Below are 19,437 nucleotides of genomic sequence, written 5' to 3' on the forward strand. Positions count from 1 at the left end.
ATTTATTTAATAAACTGAATCAAAAGTAGAAATGTTGTCCATAGAAATCACTCAACTTTCAGTATTCTTTCTCTAGGAGGATGCTGCTTGGTATCTAGTTGCTATGGGCAATGGTCCTACTTTAGCTGCAGTGTGACAGTGTTAAATAGGGCATGTTCAGCACCAGAGGCGGCTCTCTAATTAGGCAAATTAGGCGGTCGCCTAAGGCCTCGCACCCACAGGGGCCTTGTGACCACCTAATTTTCTGAATTAAAGAGCTAGAGGTGGGTAGGAATAGCAGCGCCCGGGTGGCTGGAGGATGGGGTGAGTAGCAGGTCCCCCTGCCTCTACCGCACTGGCTGCTTTGTGTCACCTTCCCTACTTGTGTGTTCTGCCGGTCACCGGCTCTTCCGTGTCCCTCAATCCTTCCCCATGCTGCGCCGCTCATCCCAGAGTCCTCCTCATCCAGAGCTCTGCCCCCTGAGGACAGGGACCCCCTTCATCTCCCCTTGGGACAGGGACCCCCTTCATCTCCTGGGGGGGGGGGAGAGAAAAAGTGCCCTGACACCAGCACTGAGAATACGCTGACACCAGTGCTGAGAAAGAGTGCACTGACACCAGCACTTTAAGGCTCTTAATAAATGCAATTTATGCAGTTAATTTTTATCGCTTTAATTTTTTTTCCATTACGGGGGCCTCATGTCTAAGTTATGCCCAAGGCCTCACAAAGCCTAGAGCCGCCTCTGTTCAGCACAGTATCTGTGGAGACACATTGAAGGGGCTAGGGCCCTACATAAGATGCTGAGGAACCTGTTTAGAGGTTAGTAGTATATCACTTACCACTGGCCTCTGGATTACTTACTACTGACCTCTGAACTCTGCATCATTTATCACTGACTCCTGACCTCTGCGTCATTTACTACTGAGCTCTGAGTCCTTTCTGACCTCTAAACTCTGTGCCATTTATTACTTAAACTTTGAGTCACTTACTACTGAACTCTGCATAACTTATTACTGAACCCTGAACCCTGAGTCACTTACTACTGACCTCTGGACTCTGCATCACTTACTGATCACTGAACTCTGCGTCACTTACTACTGACCCCTGAGCCATAACTGACCTCTGAACTCTGCTTTACATTCTACTGACACCCCTGAGCCATAACTGACCTCTGAACTCTGCTTTACATTCTACTGACACCCCTGAACCATAACTGACACCTGAACTCAATCATCTACTACTGACCCTTTAACTCTGAGTCATTATTGAACTCTCAACTCTATGTCACTTGCTACTGACCCCTGACCTCTGTGTCACCTACTACTGACCCCTGACCTCTGTGTCACCTACTACTGACCCCTGAACTCTTCATCACTTTCTACTGACACCTGAACTCTGAATCACCTACTACTGACTCATGAACTCTGCATCACTTACTACTGATCTCTGAACTCTGCGTCAGTTACCACTGACCTCTGAGCTCTGCGTCACTACTGACCCAAGAAATCTGCATCTCTTACCACTGACCCCTGAGTCGTTACAGAACTCTGAACTCTATGGCACTTTCTACTGACCCTTGCCCTTTGTGTCACTCACTAGTGACCCCTGAACTCTGCATTCCCTTACTAATAACGCCTGACCTCTGAGTCATTATTGGCCCCTGACCTCTGAGTCACTACTAACCCCTAAAGTCTGCACCACCCCCTACTGACCTCTGAACTCTGCATCACTTACTACTGACCCCTGACCTCTACATCACTTTCAACTGACCTCTAAATTACTACTGACGCCTGAACTCTACATAACTTACTATTGACCTCTGAAATCTGCATCACTTACTGACCCCTGAACTATGTGCTACCTACTCCTGATCCCTTAACTCTGTGTTAGTACTGACCTCTGAATGTTATTTTACCACTGACCTCAAAACTCTGAGTCACTTACTGCTGGCTCCTGAACTTTTACTGCTTACCCCTAAACTGTGCATCACCTACTACTGACCCCTAAACTCTACATCAGTTACCACTGACCTCTGTGTCACTGCTTACCCCAGAACTCTGCAACACTTACCACTGACCTCTGAACTCTATGTCACTTACTACTGACCCCTAAACTCTGCGTCACTTACTACTAGCCCCTGAACTCTTTGTCACTTACTGCTGACCCCTGAACTTTGCATTACTTACTACTGACTCCTGAATTCTGAGTCACATACTCCTGACCCCTGAACTTTGCATTACTTACAGTACTACTGACCCCTGAACTCTGTGTCACTTACTATTGGTCCCTTAACTCTGCGTCCCTTACTCTTGACCAGTGAACTTTGCATTACTTACTACCGACCTGTGAACTCTGTGTTAATTATGACTGACCTCTGATCTCTGCGTTACTTACTACTGCCCTCTAAACTCTGTGCCATTTACCACTGATCTATGTGTCACTTCTGACCTCTGAACTCTGTGTCACTTACTACTGACCCATGCATCACTACTGACTTCTCAGTTACTTACTGCTGAGTTCAGGGGTTAAAAGTAATCAATGCAGAGTTCAGAGGTCGGTATAGACACAACCTCCCTCTGCACTGCTTACCACGGCTCTCCTGCTTCCTGGACTCATCCCAGTACTCAGGGTACTACAGCTCCAGCTCTTTTCCCTCTTCTACTATTATCTGGTCTGGTTGGCAGGGTTAAATGACAGCTAATCATAGCCCTGTCTACTGGACCAGTAAAATAGAAGAAGTACTTGGTGCTGGCTGGACTGATTGGATTCAGCTTGTCAGAGCAGCATATGTTTTGGTCAGGACAATACAGGGGTCAGGAGTAAGTAATGCAGAGTGCAGGGGGCCATAAGTAAGTAATGCAGAGACCAGAGGTTAGGAGAAATGAATGCAGAGTGCAGGGCTTTAAAGAAATGAATGCAGAGAGTGGATCAGATGTAAGTAATGCAGAGTGCAGGTATCAATGCTAAATAATGCAGAAAGCAGGGTGGACTCGGGAGTAAGTAGTGCAGATTGCAGGGGTCAGAAGTATGTAATGTAGAGACCAGGTTTGAGGAGTCAGTAATGCAGAGTGCTGGGCTCAGGGGTAAGCGGGTAACAGTGATGATGAGTAAGTAAGATGCACTGAGTCCTGGCCCTGCTGACTGAGCTCTGGCCTGACTGATTGGCTGTATTCTGCACTAAATGGCTGCAATGGCGTCACTAGGGTGGGGGCAGAGGGGACCATGACCCCCCAACATTATCCTGTGTCCCCCCCCCCCAATTGAATGAAATTAAACTGACACTGGGTGCAGGTACATACACTATCATTAATTAAAAAAAGAGAATGAAATCCCCACTAAGGGACTTTATGGGCCTAAAGATATCCAAAACTCAGAGGTAACAATGACATTTAAAATCTCAATACGATTTTTTTTAAACAAAGTGTTTGAAATACTTCGAGGCTGACATCATTGTGCAACAATAAGCAGTATATACAGGCATACCCCACTTTTAAGTACACAATGGGGTTTATATACTTAAGCTGGCTCACTTCTGCATAGAAACCAATGAGCTTCCAGGTTTTATTACCAGGCTTAATTGAACAAGCTGGGGTTAGAAGCTCATTGGTTTCAATGCAGAAGTGAGCCTGATTTTGCGCTTTCCAGCTTTAGTAAATAAACCCCATTGTGTACTTAAAAGTGGGGTATGCCTGTACGTGAACAATGTTCTACAATATCTGTTGACATCCAAGCATGATCCAACAACAACCAGTCAAACAGAGGTACCCGACGCGTTTCAGGATCATATCCTTGATCATATGATCCTGAAACACGTCGAGTGCCTTTGTTTGACTGGCCATTGTTGGAATACAAAAAAACACAGTCACTTGCAGCGCTAATAGGTCTTCCAAGGTGTGATGTAACAGATATCAGATAAAATGGTGGTGTGAAAGGTATATATGTTATCCCAAAACTAGGTGGATGCTGCCTTCCTCAGATGGGGTAATCCGAAAGGAACTACAAGAAAAACAGAAATGGAGGGCGCGCACACCTAGTGCATTAACAGAGATAATTTAATAATAAAACATTTTTTAGTATAAAAGTGGGTACCCCCTTCCTAGCTCTGAGGAAGGGGGTGCACCCCTGAAACACGTTAGCTGGCCCCATGTTCTGTGCATGTCCATGCACTGTGTTTATGGCCTTTTGTCAGTTGCATTATGTGAGTACCCACTTTTATACTAAAACATTTTTTATTATTAAATTATCTCTGATAATGCACTAGGTGTGCGCGCCTTCCATTTCTGTTTTTCTTGTGGCCATTGTTGGACAATTCTTTGATTTCAACAGATATTGTAGAACACTGTTCACGTGTATACTGTTTGTTGTTGCGCTATGATGTCAACCACTAAGTATTTCAAACACCTTGTTTAATACAATTTGTATTGAAATTTTAAATTTAAAAATTACAGTTTTGGATCTAAATGCCCATAAAGTCCCGTAGTGGGGTTTTCGTTCTCTTATCGTTCTCTTATTTATTTTTTTTGCATATAATTGGATGTTGGCCTAACCTTTCACAGACCTGACCATTACTCACTTTAAATATACTATCATTAATGCGAATGGACCTTATGTTTTAAATGAAGTCTGTATTGAACTGTATTGTTTTTGGCATGGTTTTGGGTTATTAAAGTGGTTATATATAGACTGTTTTGCATACATTTTTTATACAACAAAACATTTTCACTCTGGATGCCATGAAGTACCTGAATGATTTCTATACTTCCAACTTGTAAGACAAATACTTGGCCTCATAGTGCTCATGCAAATCAGCATACCTACCATCAAAGTAGTCAATATTAATAAAACAAGTGCTTGTCTGACTCAGATGTCTATACTTTGTATCAACACTTCCCTGTTATGGTCATTTAACATTACAACAGCTCACTTAAAGCGGAGGTTCACCCTAAATTTTGACTTTGGCTGAATTAAACCACTAGCCATCGACAATACCTAATCCGTTTTTTTTTTTGTTTTTTTTTATCGCGATCTTTACCTTTGTAATCCAGCAGTTTCTGTCCTGTCAATCACTATTCCCCGCAGGAGTGCGTGTGTATCATATTTTTCCCCGACCAGCGCTATGTCTCCTGGGAGTGAGTCATGAGAATCCCAGGAGACGTGCTGTGCTGTAATTCTGCGATATCTCGCGGGTCACGTGACCTTTTCTATCAGCTGCTCAGTTCACGTTGTGAGCTATAGCTGATAGATAAGGTGTATGTCTTCACAACGGGGCGTGACCTACGCCAGCCGTTGTGATGGCAACAGTGCAGTGTTGACGGCGACGCTCGCCTTCAACACTGCGCATGCGCGGGATAGAGCGGTGAATGCTGGGTAGTCAACATTCACCTCATCCCGGAAACACATCCTGCTGGGCTTCAGAGTGCCCACACTGAAGATGGAAATGTCAATCGAGGAATTTTATAAACTATCGTTTACGGGCCAAACACAATGCGGGCGGCTATAATAGTGAGACACACGAGTGGCTGTATTAGAAAGGTAAGAGTGCCCGAGGGATTTAAAAAAAAAAAAAAACGAAAACCCGCGGAACCCCTGCTTTAAGACTTCAGGTGAACAGTGTGGGGTAGAAATAACATGATGTAAACACAAACATATAAAAACATCACTGCGTTGGCAGATATGTGGCCCCACATGCAGTTTAGGGACAACAGACATAACCTGGTTTTGGTTGGAACAGTTGTGTGTTATAAAATGCTGTACAGAATTATAAATAATTCCCACATATATCATACCGATATTAATTTGTAAAATTAACATCATTATATGTGAATGAATGAGCACTGGGACTAGTAGTTACATAGTTGGTGAGGTTGAATTACGAGTCCAGTCTATCCAGTTTAACCTGTGTGTGTGTGTGTGTGTGTGTGTTTATGTCACTACTATTTTCCATAGCCCTGTAGGTTACGCTCGCTAAAAAATATACATCTCAACTTTTTTACATTTATCTACACTCCTCACTGACAACACAAACTGTGGTAGGGAGTTCCACACCCTTATCGCTCTAATGGTAAAGAACCCCTTACACAGTTTAAGATTGAACCACTTCTTGTCCAGCTTCATTGTGTGACCGTGTGTCTTCTTTAGAGACCTTAGGTTAAATAGTTTTCTCCTAATGCTAGAGTCACCATTTAAAGATTTGTATATTGCTATCATATCCCTTCTTAAATGCCTCTTCTCCAGGGAGAATGAGTTTATTATTTGTGGGTGCTTCTAAAGACATCGCTGTTTGATGATAAAACGCATTAAGCGTATCTTCCTCTGAGTCACTTCCAGTCCGTAGATGGAATGTACGCCTGGTCACGGACAGAAACCATCTTATTGGATGTAACAGCAGAACCAATTTGTTTGATGCTTTATGGAATTTGTAGTGCTTTTTAACTATTTTTAATAAATATACCAATATACACCTTTTTATGGGAGGTACTCTAATGGGCTTTCCAATGGCATTTATAAAATGGTTGCAGGTCCTATATAGACATCCCACAGCTGCAGTATATAGGCGTGATAATCTCGCGCCAAGCTTCTGAATTTGTCTCCCTGAATTTCACTCCGATCCTAGGAGATATTAGGTTAAAGTTGAAAATGTGGGAGTCTTTACCATTTTCCTTATTGGGATGTATTAACCTCCTAAAAATGAAAATTATAAGAAAAATGTATACATAGAGCATATATCACGCCACACAGATTTCAAAAGTGAAATTCTGTGTTCTCATCTGAGTGTTGGCGGTGTGGTGCTGCTCAGGGGGATAACACACACATCTTCTGGACTTGCCCATATATCGTTGTTTTTTTTGTTTTTTTGGGTGGTAGTAGTGGATTTGTTGAATTATATTATTTCCGCTCCTTTACAGCTCTCAATGTATGTATGCTTGCTGGGTCTGGTGGAGGCTAGTGAGTGTTTGCTAACATTACATTATTTTATGCGAGAAAAGTCATTGCTTTACATTGGAAGATACCCTCTATACATACAGTATATATATATATATATATATATATATATATATATATATATATATATATATATATATACTGTATATGATGCCTGGGGCCACTGTGGTTAGAAGGAACTAAAGTCATTGCTTTACATTGGAAGATACCCTCTATACATACAGTATATATATATATATATATATATATATATATATATATATATATATATATATATATATATATATATATATATATATATACTGTATATGATGCCTGGGGCCACTGTGGTTAGAAGGAACTAAAGTCTGTTTTTGCTATATTGGATGTGGATTGATATTTAGTGTGTTAAATGGGATGGTTTAGATCCTAGCCCAGTTAAAATACTTAATTATATTTCTCTTTTTATTTTCCATTTTTTAATTAATGGCTGATATGTAATGTGATTGTATCTCAAACTTACATTAATATTTTGCTCCAATATGTATGATGTTTTGTCTGTTGTTTATTAAGGAAATGAAAAAAAAAGATTGAAGAAAAAAAGAAATGTAAATGTACGCCTGTAAGTGTGTATGATTTTGATGTATACATTGGACTAGTATGTATTTTGTAATAGTTTGATGTCTTTTAACAAGGTTGGATCTTTCTTTTTGCTTTTACTTTATTTCATTTTAGAATGTGGAAAAAAAGTTTAAATGCCCTGAAAGCAGCACATTGTTATCTTATTCAAATTTGCAATGACTGACTGCCTAAGGCCTATGCAAATTCTCTGCTTTATCTGTTTGGTTTACCTGTGTGCTAAGGGTTAAAGAGCTCCCAGGAAGGGTGGTGGAGGGGGGTCAGTGTCATTTGTATAAAATATTCCTTTTCTCCAACTGACTTCTTTCTCACCTGGAAAAGAGAAATAGTGCCCTGAATGAAGACGCAGCTACAGGTCTCATCTGAAGCTGCCAAGTTATAGTAAATCTGGGAGGTTGTAAAGGTGAGGAAATAGATGTGATGGAAAGGGGGGATCATGTGTTTATGAGGAAAGTTGAGTGAATGTGTTAATTTGTGGGCAAGGTAGAATGAGTTCCTTTTAATATTGATAGGCAATATTGCCAAGCCAACCCATTGTATGAATGTAGTAAGTATTATATATTACGTAAAAAGCTGCACTTCATTGGCTGATTGCAATAACTGACAGCTATTTGGAAGTGTCTGTTATTGGTATTCATAGTATTTTAAACAATATGTATTTACTAACTGGTCAGAATTTGACAGGTCATTGGTACTTCCAGTACTATTGCAAAAAAAGATGCTTAGAAGACAACATTACATTTTATAGGGAAAAAAGGTTTCCTCTGTGTTAGTTTCTCTGCTGAAGCAAAAAATGGAGAGCCTCAGGTCTGCAAAGAAGGGAACAAACTCAAACAAATTTAAAGAAATTCTAAAGGTTCCGCCACTCCCTACATGATGAATATGATAATAGCATGTGTACTCTTGAATTTGAAAGTCGAATGAATTTTATTATAATACAATGGTTTTGTTTAGAAATAAATCATATGCATTATTAAAATCATTTTTTTTCCCTTTGACTTCTCTCAGATATTAACATGAGCCGTGAACCAGATTCCACAGAGGAACAGCAAAACGGAGAGGCACACTTACAGAATGGTGAGTGTCTGAGATAATAGCTAGTAGAGAGATCTCTAAATCAAGATTTGGCTTCCTATGGTCACTGAATATGCTGGAACGTTAAAATATGACATTTGATGGGAAGGCTTTACTTGCTTTGAACTGTATTTTATTATTATTATTTTTTCAACATTTTTGGCATATTGTTTTTTTTTTCCAGGGTATGTTAGGAAAGATAAAATCAAATTTGGGCTAGTGTACTTGTAGAGAAGATCAAGTTGGATTTAGTAGTTATTTCAAAGCTCCTGAATGAATTAACCACTATCATATTGATTTCTTTGTGTTCCGAAAGAGCTGATTGCCAACTGATGCCGCGTACACACGGTCGTTTTTTGTGATGAAATAAAACGAAGTTTTTAAAAACGTCATTTAAAATGATTGTGTGTGGGCTTCACATTGTTTTTTGTCTTCTAAAAAACGACCAAATAAAATTCAAACATGCTTCAATTTTGTATGTCGCTTTTCAAAATGTCGTTTTTTGTGTCATAAAAAATGATCGTGTGTGGGCTAAAACAAAGTTTTAAACCTGCGCATGCTCAGAAGCAAGTTATGAGACGGGAGCTTGAATGGAACAGAGTGCCGTCGTATGTGTTGCTTGTAACCGCGCTTTGCTAGAGCATTTTCAGAAAACGATGGTGTGTGGGCAACGTCGTTTTTTATGATGAAGTTAGAAAATCTTCGTTTTTTTTCATGATGAAAAACGTTGTTTTATTTCATCACAAAAAACTACCGTGTGTACGCGGCATAACAGTTACATCAGTAACTTTTTTATAAAAAAACGATTTTCTTTTGTGTTATTAAATAAAGGGAAGCAGCTAGGATTTCGTACCTAAAAAACTAACACATTCTTTGTGCTTCGTTGAATAATGAAAGAAAATAAAAAAACTGAGATATTCAAAATATTAAAGTCTCAGCTAAATTCTTATCTTGTGTTAAATTGTACCAATAAACCTTTATTGTACAACTTAGGGTTCGAAGAAAAAAATATTATTTATCCAGCTTACCCAAGAAATAATATTAGGGCAAAAATGACAGTGAGTATAACCCAAATAGATTTTTTGTTGCTTAATTAAAACATTTAAAATAGCTTGGTTTGATTGTAATATGCCCCGATGGAAGTGGATCTGTAGCTTTCAGTACCTGTAGACTGGCAATGTCATCTTTTAGCACAGTATTGTGAGAGTATAGTATAGTGGCTCCAGGCAGAAGAAGAGAACTATGATACAAAAAGGTTACCAAATTTTAGGAATAGTAAGAAATTGAGAAAAAAATAGAACTGGAAAAATTGACTTTATAGGTACCGCTGATAAAATATATACATTTGATTAAACACGCCACATAAATATAAAAACAGAATTGAAAAAAATCCCAGTAATTCTCAATTACTGTTTTTTTCAATTCTGTTTTTATATTTATGTGTTTTTTTTTATAAAATGTATATATTTTATCAGTGGTGCCTATAAAGTCAATTTTCTCAGTTCTATTTTTTCTCAATTTCTCACTTTGATAGGACATGGCGCTTTGTTATCTTTGTACACCCACAGTGCTAGTTGCCTAGGTTTTTCTTAATATACATTTTAGGAATAAATATACAATAAGTTTAGGTTAATGTTAAGGTCAAGCATTAGGAAGGTAAGTTTAAATGGTAGGGTTAAGGTTAGGATTAGACTTTAGTTGGATGAACGTTTGAGGGTTAAGAGTTAAGGGGGCATTTTAGGGGTAAGATTAGTGATAAGAAGCAATATTTGTGGTACCAGGTTAAGTGTAGTGGAAGTAAATGATCAAGTCAATATTTTACGAGTTAAGTATTAAAATAGGCAGCATTAAGGTTTCTATTACGCTTACTTTTCTGGCTGTCATCCTGGTCCAACAGTTTATTGTGGGTTGATTATCTAAAGGAAAATAGTCTGTTTATTTGAATTCACTTTGCAAGGGAATTTTTCCTTAGCTTGGTGAATGAGGTGAATCTCAGCTGACTCCCATCATCCAACCACATGCAAACAAGGGGGGTTTTCATCACATTTACTAAGATAAAGGAAAAGTCCTTTGCAAAGTGAACATTACCTTGAAAAGTCAACACCATTGACTCCAAACAGGTGTGCAGACTGATAGTTCATTGAGGTTCTGGAATGTAACAGTGTAGGAATGGTTGTATTCATATTTGTGTTTTTATTCTTTAAAGCCCAGCTAAACGTTCAGCTTAAATTGGCTAAATACATTCCAGGTCTATTAAAACACCCCATAATGTATTTTATATGCAGCATGCTCCTTGTCTCTACTATCTTCCCAGCACCCCCTCTAATATCCCTTCCTCCCACCCTCTTCTTATGCCCCCTTCTTTTTCAAGTCTCCCCAGATGAATTGTATTAATCCTATAATAATGATTGGAAAACTGTCCCAAAAAATATGATTTTTTTTAAATGTAGCTGTATATTTCTTTTCACTACCATGACCGACCACCAGAAAAAAACTAAAATAATTCTCACACTCCTGAAATGTATAGGCATACTACATAGGTGTTCATTTTTTGTACCTGTAGAAGGGCTGAGAAACAATAGTGTGCAATCTTTTTTTTTTTTTTTAACACCAACACTGACACCAATTCTGACACTAAAATGATCCTAGATCAAACTATGATTTAACTATTTTATCTCCAATAAAGCAGGGAGAGCAGGGAGCTTTACTGATTGCAGAGGAGGAATGTGTACAAACATCAGAACATTTCCCAATGCAATTAGTAGCAGGGCCATCTTAATAGCATCATTGGGCCCCTGGGCAAAGTAAAGCTCTGGGGCCCCTACGAAGATGACAGTACAGGTAAACAGACATCAAGTAGGTAGGAGGCAGACTGCCTCCCCTGTGCATCTATCACTCTCAGTGCCATCATGGGGCCTCCAATTTTGGGGCAGCGTGGGTTCAAGGATCAGCTGCTTTGGGGAAAGTACAGGGGCCCCCCATGCTGCTGGGGCCCCTGGGCAGTGCCCAGGTGTGCCCTCTCATTAAGACAGCCCTGATTAGTAGACACCTTTAGGCTAGGTTCACACTAGTCCGGTGCGAATTGAAGCTCTGGTTTCCCTGTGAAGGTACAAATGATTAATTCAGTGGTTCCTCTCCATTGTAGCCATTGAGTGTGGATGCAATGCACGTATGTAAACCATACCCATTGAAAATAACATATGCGATGTAGGCCGCATCCAATTTGCATATGTGTAAACCCAGCCTTAGGGACACTTTTACATGCAGTCAATCCATGTTTTTAAATGTGTTTTTAATGCTGAAAGCCCTCCACCAAAAACTTCCAGCTCCTGGCTCCATTGTTAAAAACTAATGTAATGTTACAAACTGCCCTAATGTTTTAAAAGTTAACTTTTTATAGAATGTTTAGTTTGCTATGTGTTTTATACAACATATCATTTAACATATAATATTTTAATGTTGTATTAAACCCAGAAGCAAACATTTAATACATTGCAGTATACCTATTCTTATGCCTGGTACACACGATCGGAATTTCCGATGAAAGAAGTCAGACGGAATTTTTTCATCGGATATTCCGACTGTGTGTGGGCCCCATCTGACTTTTTTCCTTCAGAGTTTAGAAATAGAACATGCATTGAACTTTTTCTCGGCTCATCGTAGTGTTTTACGCCATCGCTTTTTGGACAGTCAGAATTTGGTCTGACAGTGTGTATGCAAGACAGCTTAAACAGAATACCGATGGAAAATTCCATTGGAATTTAACCCATCGGAAATTCCGATCGTGTGTACAGGGCATTAGATGTGGTGGCTGCATTCGTTTTCTTTTTTAGGCTTGCTTTCCCTTATTATTACCTGGTAAACTGGCCAGTAAGAGCCAGTTCACACAGGGGCGACTCTTCAGGCGACTCAGCCGCCTGACAAGTCGCGCTTCGCTCTGTTCAATGGAACTGTTCTAATAGGAGTGACTTAGAAAAAGGTTCTTACGCTACTTTGGGGGCAACTCGGGGCGACTTGCATTGACTTCAATACAGAAGTCATTTTGCAAGTCGCCTCTGACGTCGTCCTGAGATCGCCTCGAGTCGCCCCCAAAGTCGTGCCGCCCCTGTGTGAACCGCGTCTTAGTCTCTTGTTTTTCAAAATAACAAGCTGTCATGCATTTGTAGCAGTTACAGGGATGAGACAAACCTTTTACCACTGACAGGGGTACTAACAATGATCAGCTTTTATTTATTTATGTAAAATCTTTACTCCAAAATTAAAAAAAAATGTTTGCTGTAACTGCTTCTATAAGGTTTGCCTAAAAAAGAAAACAAATGTAGCCACCAGATCTAAGGATTGCTAAGCTGTAAAACATTACATTTTTGGTTTAATACCACTTTAAGCTTAATTTTGACAAAAGTAGTTGCTTTTATTCAAGTTCTTATTAAAAAAAACACAGCATAATATATTTGCAAAACTTATTATTTCCATACTTTTGGTACTATATTTATATAATGTGATCTATTGCTCTCTTTTGTGGTTGTTTTCTTTCCTTTTTTGTTTCTCAGTTTATAGCTATATATGATCTCGGGACAGAAATGCCAATCATACCTTCTGGGTGTTGGATATCTATCTGACCACTTTAAGCTGAACATGCTAATGTACAAATATTCTGTTTTGGCTATAAGTGTGATAATGAGATTTCCAGGTTCTGCTTGCCATAGGTCATTTGTCATAGTGAGGAACAACTGTTGGCTGTATGCACATAAAGATAATTTTTCCTTGAATTTATTTTCTTTTCTTCTGCATTTAAAATCCTGCAATAATCCCTATCGTATACATTATGCAGTTGTATAAAGACCCTGTCTCCTCCTCCATTGTATAGTTGAAGGAATCTGTTATTTTTTTCTGTTCAGTCTGCAGGCTGATACCAGGAACCAGATACCAGGTTTACCATACGTTGCTAAGACTATTTACGTACATTGCAATAAGCTCATAATATCCAGTCTCCTTTATAAATTGGCCTCCACGTGTTAAATTAAATTGTAACTAGAGTTAGTAGAACCACAGAGTTGCAGTGGTGTGACAAAACACGTCAGGGGTGTGGATGTATGACGTCATCATGCAAGAGTGGACCTGAAGTGAGATACCCTGTACATGTAACCGGTGCTAATGTATCCCTATGGGGATATAGATATTAAAGAGGTGGTTGCTATGTGTGCATTGGAATTCAGTGTGCGTATTTTGTTAGTGTGTTTTTGCTTTAGTTTTAATAAATAATTATAACTATATACTGCATAATGAGAGCTGTTTTATATCACTGAGCTATCTAAGTGCAGTAAGTATGCAGTTTAATAAAAAAAAAAATTGAGTACACTCACAAGATTGTGGTGATGACAGGCATAATGGGGTTTCATCCGCTCCGACTTCCAGTTGAGGGAAGAGTCCGATGTCACTGGTGTGGACTGGTGTCGGTGATCAGGTCGGTCCTCCGGCCACACTGCTGGTGCACGGTGCTTCCAGATGGATGGGACTACGATCAGTGGTACACTTCGGATGACGTCACTTGTGGGTCGGGTCAGCGGGGCGGTGCACCCGACCCGGAAGTGACGTCATCCGAAGTGTACCACCGATCGTAGTCTCATCCATCTGGAAGTCAGAGCGGATTAAACCCCATTATGCCTGTCATCAGCACAATCTTGTGAGTGTACTCAATTACGTTTTTTTTTTATTAAACTGCATACTTACTGCACTTAGATGGTGCTGATCTCTGTTCCCTTTTATATTTTAGAGTTTTCTTTTTCCTTCTAAAACTTTTTGAATCACGGCCTTCTCTATTCAGTTATTTACTTATTACTATTATTTTGAACTTTACATGGACTAAACCCTCAAATAGAATAGTTGCTATTCCCTTGGCCTCCCCACCCAATCTCTTATTTGTACAGAGTCTGAACCTGAGTGCACCATATTATCCAATCTTGTTTATATTACTGAGCTAATACTGCTGGAGGAGCCAGTGGAGGTAAAAATTGCAGAGGAGAGTGTAATTCATGGGGCTGGAGGAGAAAGTGGTGACATAAGATGTAGAGAAGATTGTATTACCTGGTGCAACCTGGAAAAAGTGGCCCTATTTAAAGGGCAAGGCATGCCTTGATATTACTGCAAAGCGGATCAATCCTTTTGCTAAGCAGTCTGTTTGAATAGTGGAGGAGCACAGTACTGGCGGTGAACATTATTATTGGTGGCACAGTTAAGATTAATATTGGTGACACAGTTTTGATAAATAGACTGAAGACACATGACTCTTGGGACTTTTATTGATTAATAATAGCAACACAGACATTTGGATTTAAATCTTTATTTATGCAGCTATAATTGATGTAATTATGAAATATATGTGTATTGGATAAGTAGCTGAAGGAAAGTGGTTGCACTATTTATGTTGAAGATATTTTCTACATTTTTTATTATTTCTTTTCCTTTTATTGGTTGAATTAGATAGACTTGGATCTTTCTGTGACACTGACCCTGGACAAGAATGCTGATCAGGAAAGTTAGAGTGAAAAGCAGAATGCATGATTTGCATACTGGTGGGCCAGTGACTAACACAAGTACTAAAGAGATTGAATGAGCAGATAAGGAATGACAGCCTCTATACTTCCATATTGCAGATTGACTTTGGAACAATATACTGGTTTACCTTATAGAACATATGTTATTTGTTATAGAGGAAGGCTGTTAAATCTTACTAATATGAGTTTACAAAAAATAAAAATAAATTCTGCTGTAGCAACATCGGGGACATCTGGGATTGGGCTAATCTTCCTGGGTGAATGGAAACTCACATTAATGAGGCACCAATCAGTACACGCCAATAACTTCATGTTGTAGCATTTTCATTTTAGTGGATGGTTAATAGGTATTTGCCAGCCAGTTTTTTAGTAGAATGAGACTGAAAGCAATAATACACAGTAATGCCACCGGCATCGTCAGAAACGGGCTTGAGGTACTGTAGGTATTTTTTTCTTCTAATTTGTATTATTTTTTAGCTTTTTTCTGTTGTGTTTTTTTTATTTGAGGGTTTAGAGCTCCCAGATTAGTGGACCTTACATTTTTATGTCATATCAGTAATTACCTTTTGATAGTAGATGCTGTGCGCAATCCCTGGATATTGAAATAAGCATTTATTGAGGCCATATAGATTTGTTCAGGGCAGTCTATTACAGGCAGCAAGAAAAATTTTTTTTAGACAGAATAAAATCAAAGCATTAATTAAAGCGGAGTTCCAGGCTTTTTTTGTTTATTAAAAGTAAGAAGCCACAAAAAGTTTAGCTGCTGACTTTTAATAAACAGACACTTACCTGCCCCACGGTCCAGCAACGTGGCCGCCCGGAGCGTCGCTTCTTTCCCCCTCCTCTCCGCTGGTGCCGTCATAGCCACTGTGGGCACCCGGCCATGACAGCTTTCGGCTTCACGGCCGGGCACACACTGCGCATGTGCGAGTCGCGCTGTGCGTTCCCAGTGAAAGGCAATCTTCTGGGACCTGTCACATGTCCCAGAAGATTGCAGAGAGGGAGGGGCCACCTAGGAGGAGAGGAGGAGTCGCCTAGGCGGCCTGTGGGAGGAAGGAGGAAGTGGGACAGGAAATCCCCTTCAAAAGTACCCACCCAATCCCCCCCAAAAAATACATGTCAAATGTCGCATATAAGGGGGCGAGGAGTACTTAAAGCAGAAGTTCCAATTTTGGGTGGAACTCCTCTTTAAAGCGGAGGTTCACCCTCAAACTTAACTTTATCACAGTCATGTCTGCAGCCTTAATACATGCCTCTAGTGTTGTCTTTTTTTTTCCTATCTGAACACTTACCTGTCTTTAGCCTCACTTCCGGGTCTTCTTCCCTGCGGGGAGTGGGCGTGTCGCTCCTTTTCCTCGACGAGGCGTAATTGGAAGCTGTGCGCAAGGTCTCCTGGGAGTGACGTTTCAACACTCACAGGAGACCATCTGAAATAGCTAGGCGTGTATTCTCGCGCTAGCTCGAGTGTCACGTGACGCGGGAAGTGGGTCACATGACTCGCAAAGCGTGTCATGTGACTCGGAATCCAGGAAGTGTTTGCTTGTGGGATTCAAATTGCCCACAAGCAAGATCAAAAAGGCCAGGACTATTTTTTATAAGGTATCCTTTTTGGCGAAAACAGAGCGGACGGACGTACGAGCGGCTAGCAGGTAGTAGCCTGCTAGCTATATAACCATGCATTGGAGATTTAAAAAAAAAAAAAAAAGCGGAACCTCCGCTTTAAGCAACTGAAAGAAACCCTGTTGCAACAAAAATGTTCCCATAAGATTATAGGTATGTGATTTTAACATATATTAGGCTAACCATACACCATACACTCTGACTGTACATTCTCCTATAGATTTAACAAAAACTATGCAGTGCAAGGGCCTGCTTGATTTAATACTTATTGCATATATTGTTTAGGTTTGTCCTCATATTACGTAGTTATGGTAAAGTTAAAATAGATTGTACTGATATTGTACAATCAGACTGTATAGTGTATGGCCAGCTTTAGGCATGTTATTTACCTGTAAAAGCCCCTCTTGTATAGACATCCAAAAGTTTAAGTTAAGGCTCACCTTAACTCCTCCCATGGTAGCTAAGTAAAAGGTTATGCAGGAAGGGTGAAGGGAGAAGTGGAGGAGCTTGGCCAGCACTGACAGTAATTACTGTATACACTCCCAAGACATTTATGACACAGCAAGGGGAGATGAACTGTGGTTGCTATAGAATTGACACTTCTCAAAGAAATCAAATCAGCTGGAAATTTTCAAGTCAACAGGCATTGCAAGTTCTTTATCCGTTCTGTACTTCTATTCTTTTCTTTGCTTCCTTTTACTTTTCTTCTTAACGTTCTTATCTTATTTTGTTTGTGTAAAAATTAGTGCAGCGCTACAGGTGATATAAATTCCAGGATTATTAATGACAAATATACACATGAAATAATATGAAAAATCACTGTGATTATACATTAAAAATATAGTGATGATTAAATAAAGTCCAGGATATATAAAATCCACAGTAAAAGTCCTAGGCTCAAATCAAGTGATCACCATGAAAGTCCATGTGTGTTCAAAAGTAGCAATCTGTGACAAATGTATAAGGGGGGGAACTAAGGCACTAACCAAACTGAGAAAACGAATAAACAATAAGTGAAAATCATAATAAGCAGCTGCCACAACCATTAAAGTGTTCACACACTAAACAGAATTGAGATAAGGGGATTGTTATAGTGCTTACTAATACATTACTAATTAATAATAAAGTGCTAAGTGCAATCAATTGTGCAATTCCAAAAAAGTGCATAGAACTCTAATGACAAAAAAAAACGCTGGCAACAGTGCGTATCAGCTGGCAAAATGAACATAAAAATAATCAATTTCCAATATCAAAAATCTCCATAAATTGCTAAGTGCAATCAATTGTGCAATTCCAAAAAAGTGCATAGAACTCTAATGACAAAAAACGCTGACAATAGTGCGTATCAGCTGGCAAAAATGAACATAAAAATAAATATTCAATTTCCAATATCAATAATGTCCAAAAGCAGTGAAAAAAAATAAAACAAAAATTGATAAATATATAAAATACAATAAATGAATAGTGAATGCTCTGTAAGAATCCAACTGTGATAATTTCTTCATGCAAAAATAAATGCAAAAGTGCAGCTGTGAGTCTCTGTGCAATATTAATTGAAGTCCAATATCATGCAAAACATTCCAACATCCACAATAATTCCTGAGTGTGCAAGTGCTCCAATCCAAGTGACCCCGTTTCCCCCAGCCTCTCGCCTTGGCTGGCTTGCAATCAAGCCTCTTTAATCCCACAATGGCAGCAGCTCCTGAATGTTAGTGTAACCTTTACCGGAACCTTTACCGTGGAGGGATGGCTCTCAGTAGCAAAATAAGAAAAGAGGGGGCTCCGTAGTGTATTACCGTTTTCAAACGTTTAATAAAAAAGGATAAATGCACTTACACTTAAGACGATAACAACATGCGCGTCTAACAATAACAATGGCACTTCCGCTCTCGGCCGCGAGCGGAGATGACGTCAACGCTGGCTCTCCTCCCTGTTTCTCCCTTACACGTTACGTGGCTGCACACGCCACTTAATCATAGGGTAACTTCAATTAATATTGCACAGAGACTCACAGCTGCACTTTTGCATTTACTTTTGCATGAAGAAATTATCACAGTTGGATTCTTACAGAGTATTCACTATTAATTTATTGTATTTTATATATTTATATATTTATATATTTTTATTTGATTTTTTCACTGTTTTTGGAGATTTTTGATATTGGAAATTGAATATTTATTTTTATGTTCATTTTTGCCAGCTGATACGCACTGTTGTCAGCGTTTTTTTGTCATTAGCGTTCTATGCACTTTTTTGGAATTGCACAATTGATTGCACATAGAACTTTATTATTAATTAGTAATTTATTAGTAAGCGCCATAACAATCCCCTTTTCTCAAATCTGTGACAAATTATGTCACTCTGTGATCCACCACCATGTGAAAACCATGAACGTATACCAGAGCGAGTGGACTCCTATACACTAGTCAATAATAGAGTCAAGCAGGATTCAGGATCAGGAATAACAGAGCCACAAAACTGAAAGACAATCCAGCAAGGATTCCATGCAGGCCTCAGGTTTAAAGTGGTTCTAAAGCCTAATGTTTTTTTACCTTTATTGCATTCTATGCATTAAGGTAAAAAAAAAAACTCCTGTGTAACTGTGTAGGAGCCATTGGCTCCTGCTGCTGTCAATCAAATTCTGTGACA

General features: G+C 39.3%; 1 protein-coding gene across 3 annotated transcripts in view; it reads left to right on the plus strand.

Annotated features, from left to right (window-relative positions):
- Window positions 1-19,437, plus strand: part of POU2F3 (POU class 2 homeobox 3) — a 137,006-nt gene that overhangs the window by 22,955 nt on the left and 94,614 nt on the right. For 2 of the 3 annotated variants that reach the window (XM_040325536.1, XM_040325538.1), the window contains one exon: window positions 8,549-8,617. In XM_040325536.1, coding sequence (XP_040181470.1) covers window positions 8,549-8,617 — 69 coding nt within the window. Of the gene's footprint in view, window positions 1-7,705; window positions 7,944-8,548; window positions 8,618-19,437 lie in introns of those variants that run through there. The other variant, XM_040325537.1, reaches the window with a different exon arrangement.

Source organism: Rana temporaria, chromosome 10 (assembly GCF_905171775.1).
Source record: "Rana temporaria chromosome 10, aRanTem1.1, whole genome shotgun sequence".
NCBI lineage: Eukaryota > Metazoa > Chordata > Amphibia > Anura > Ranidae > Rana > Rana temporaria.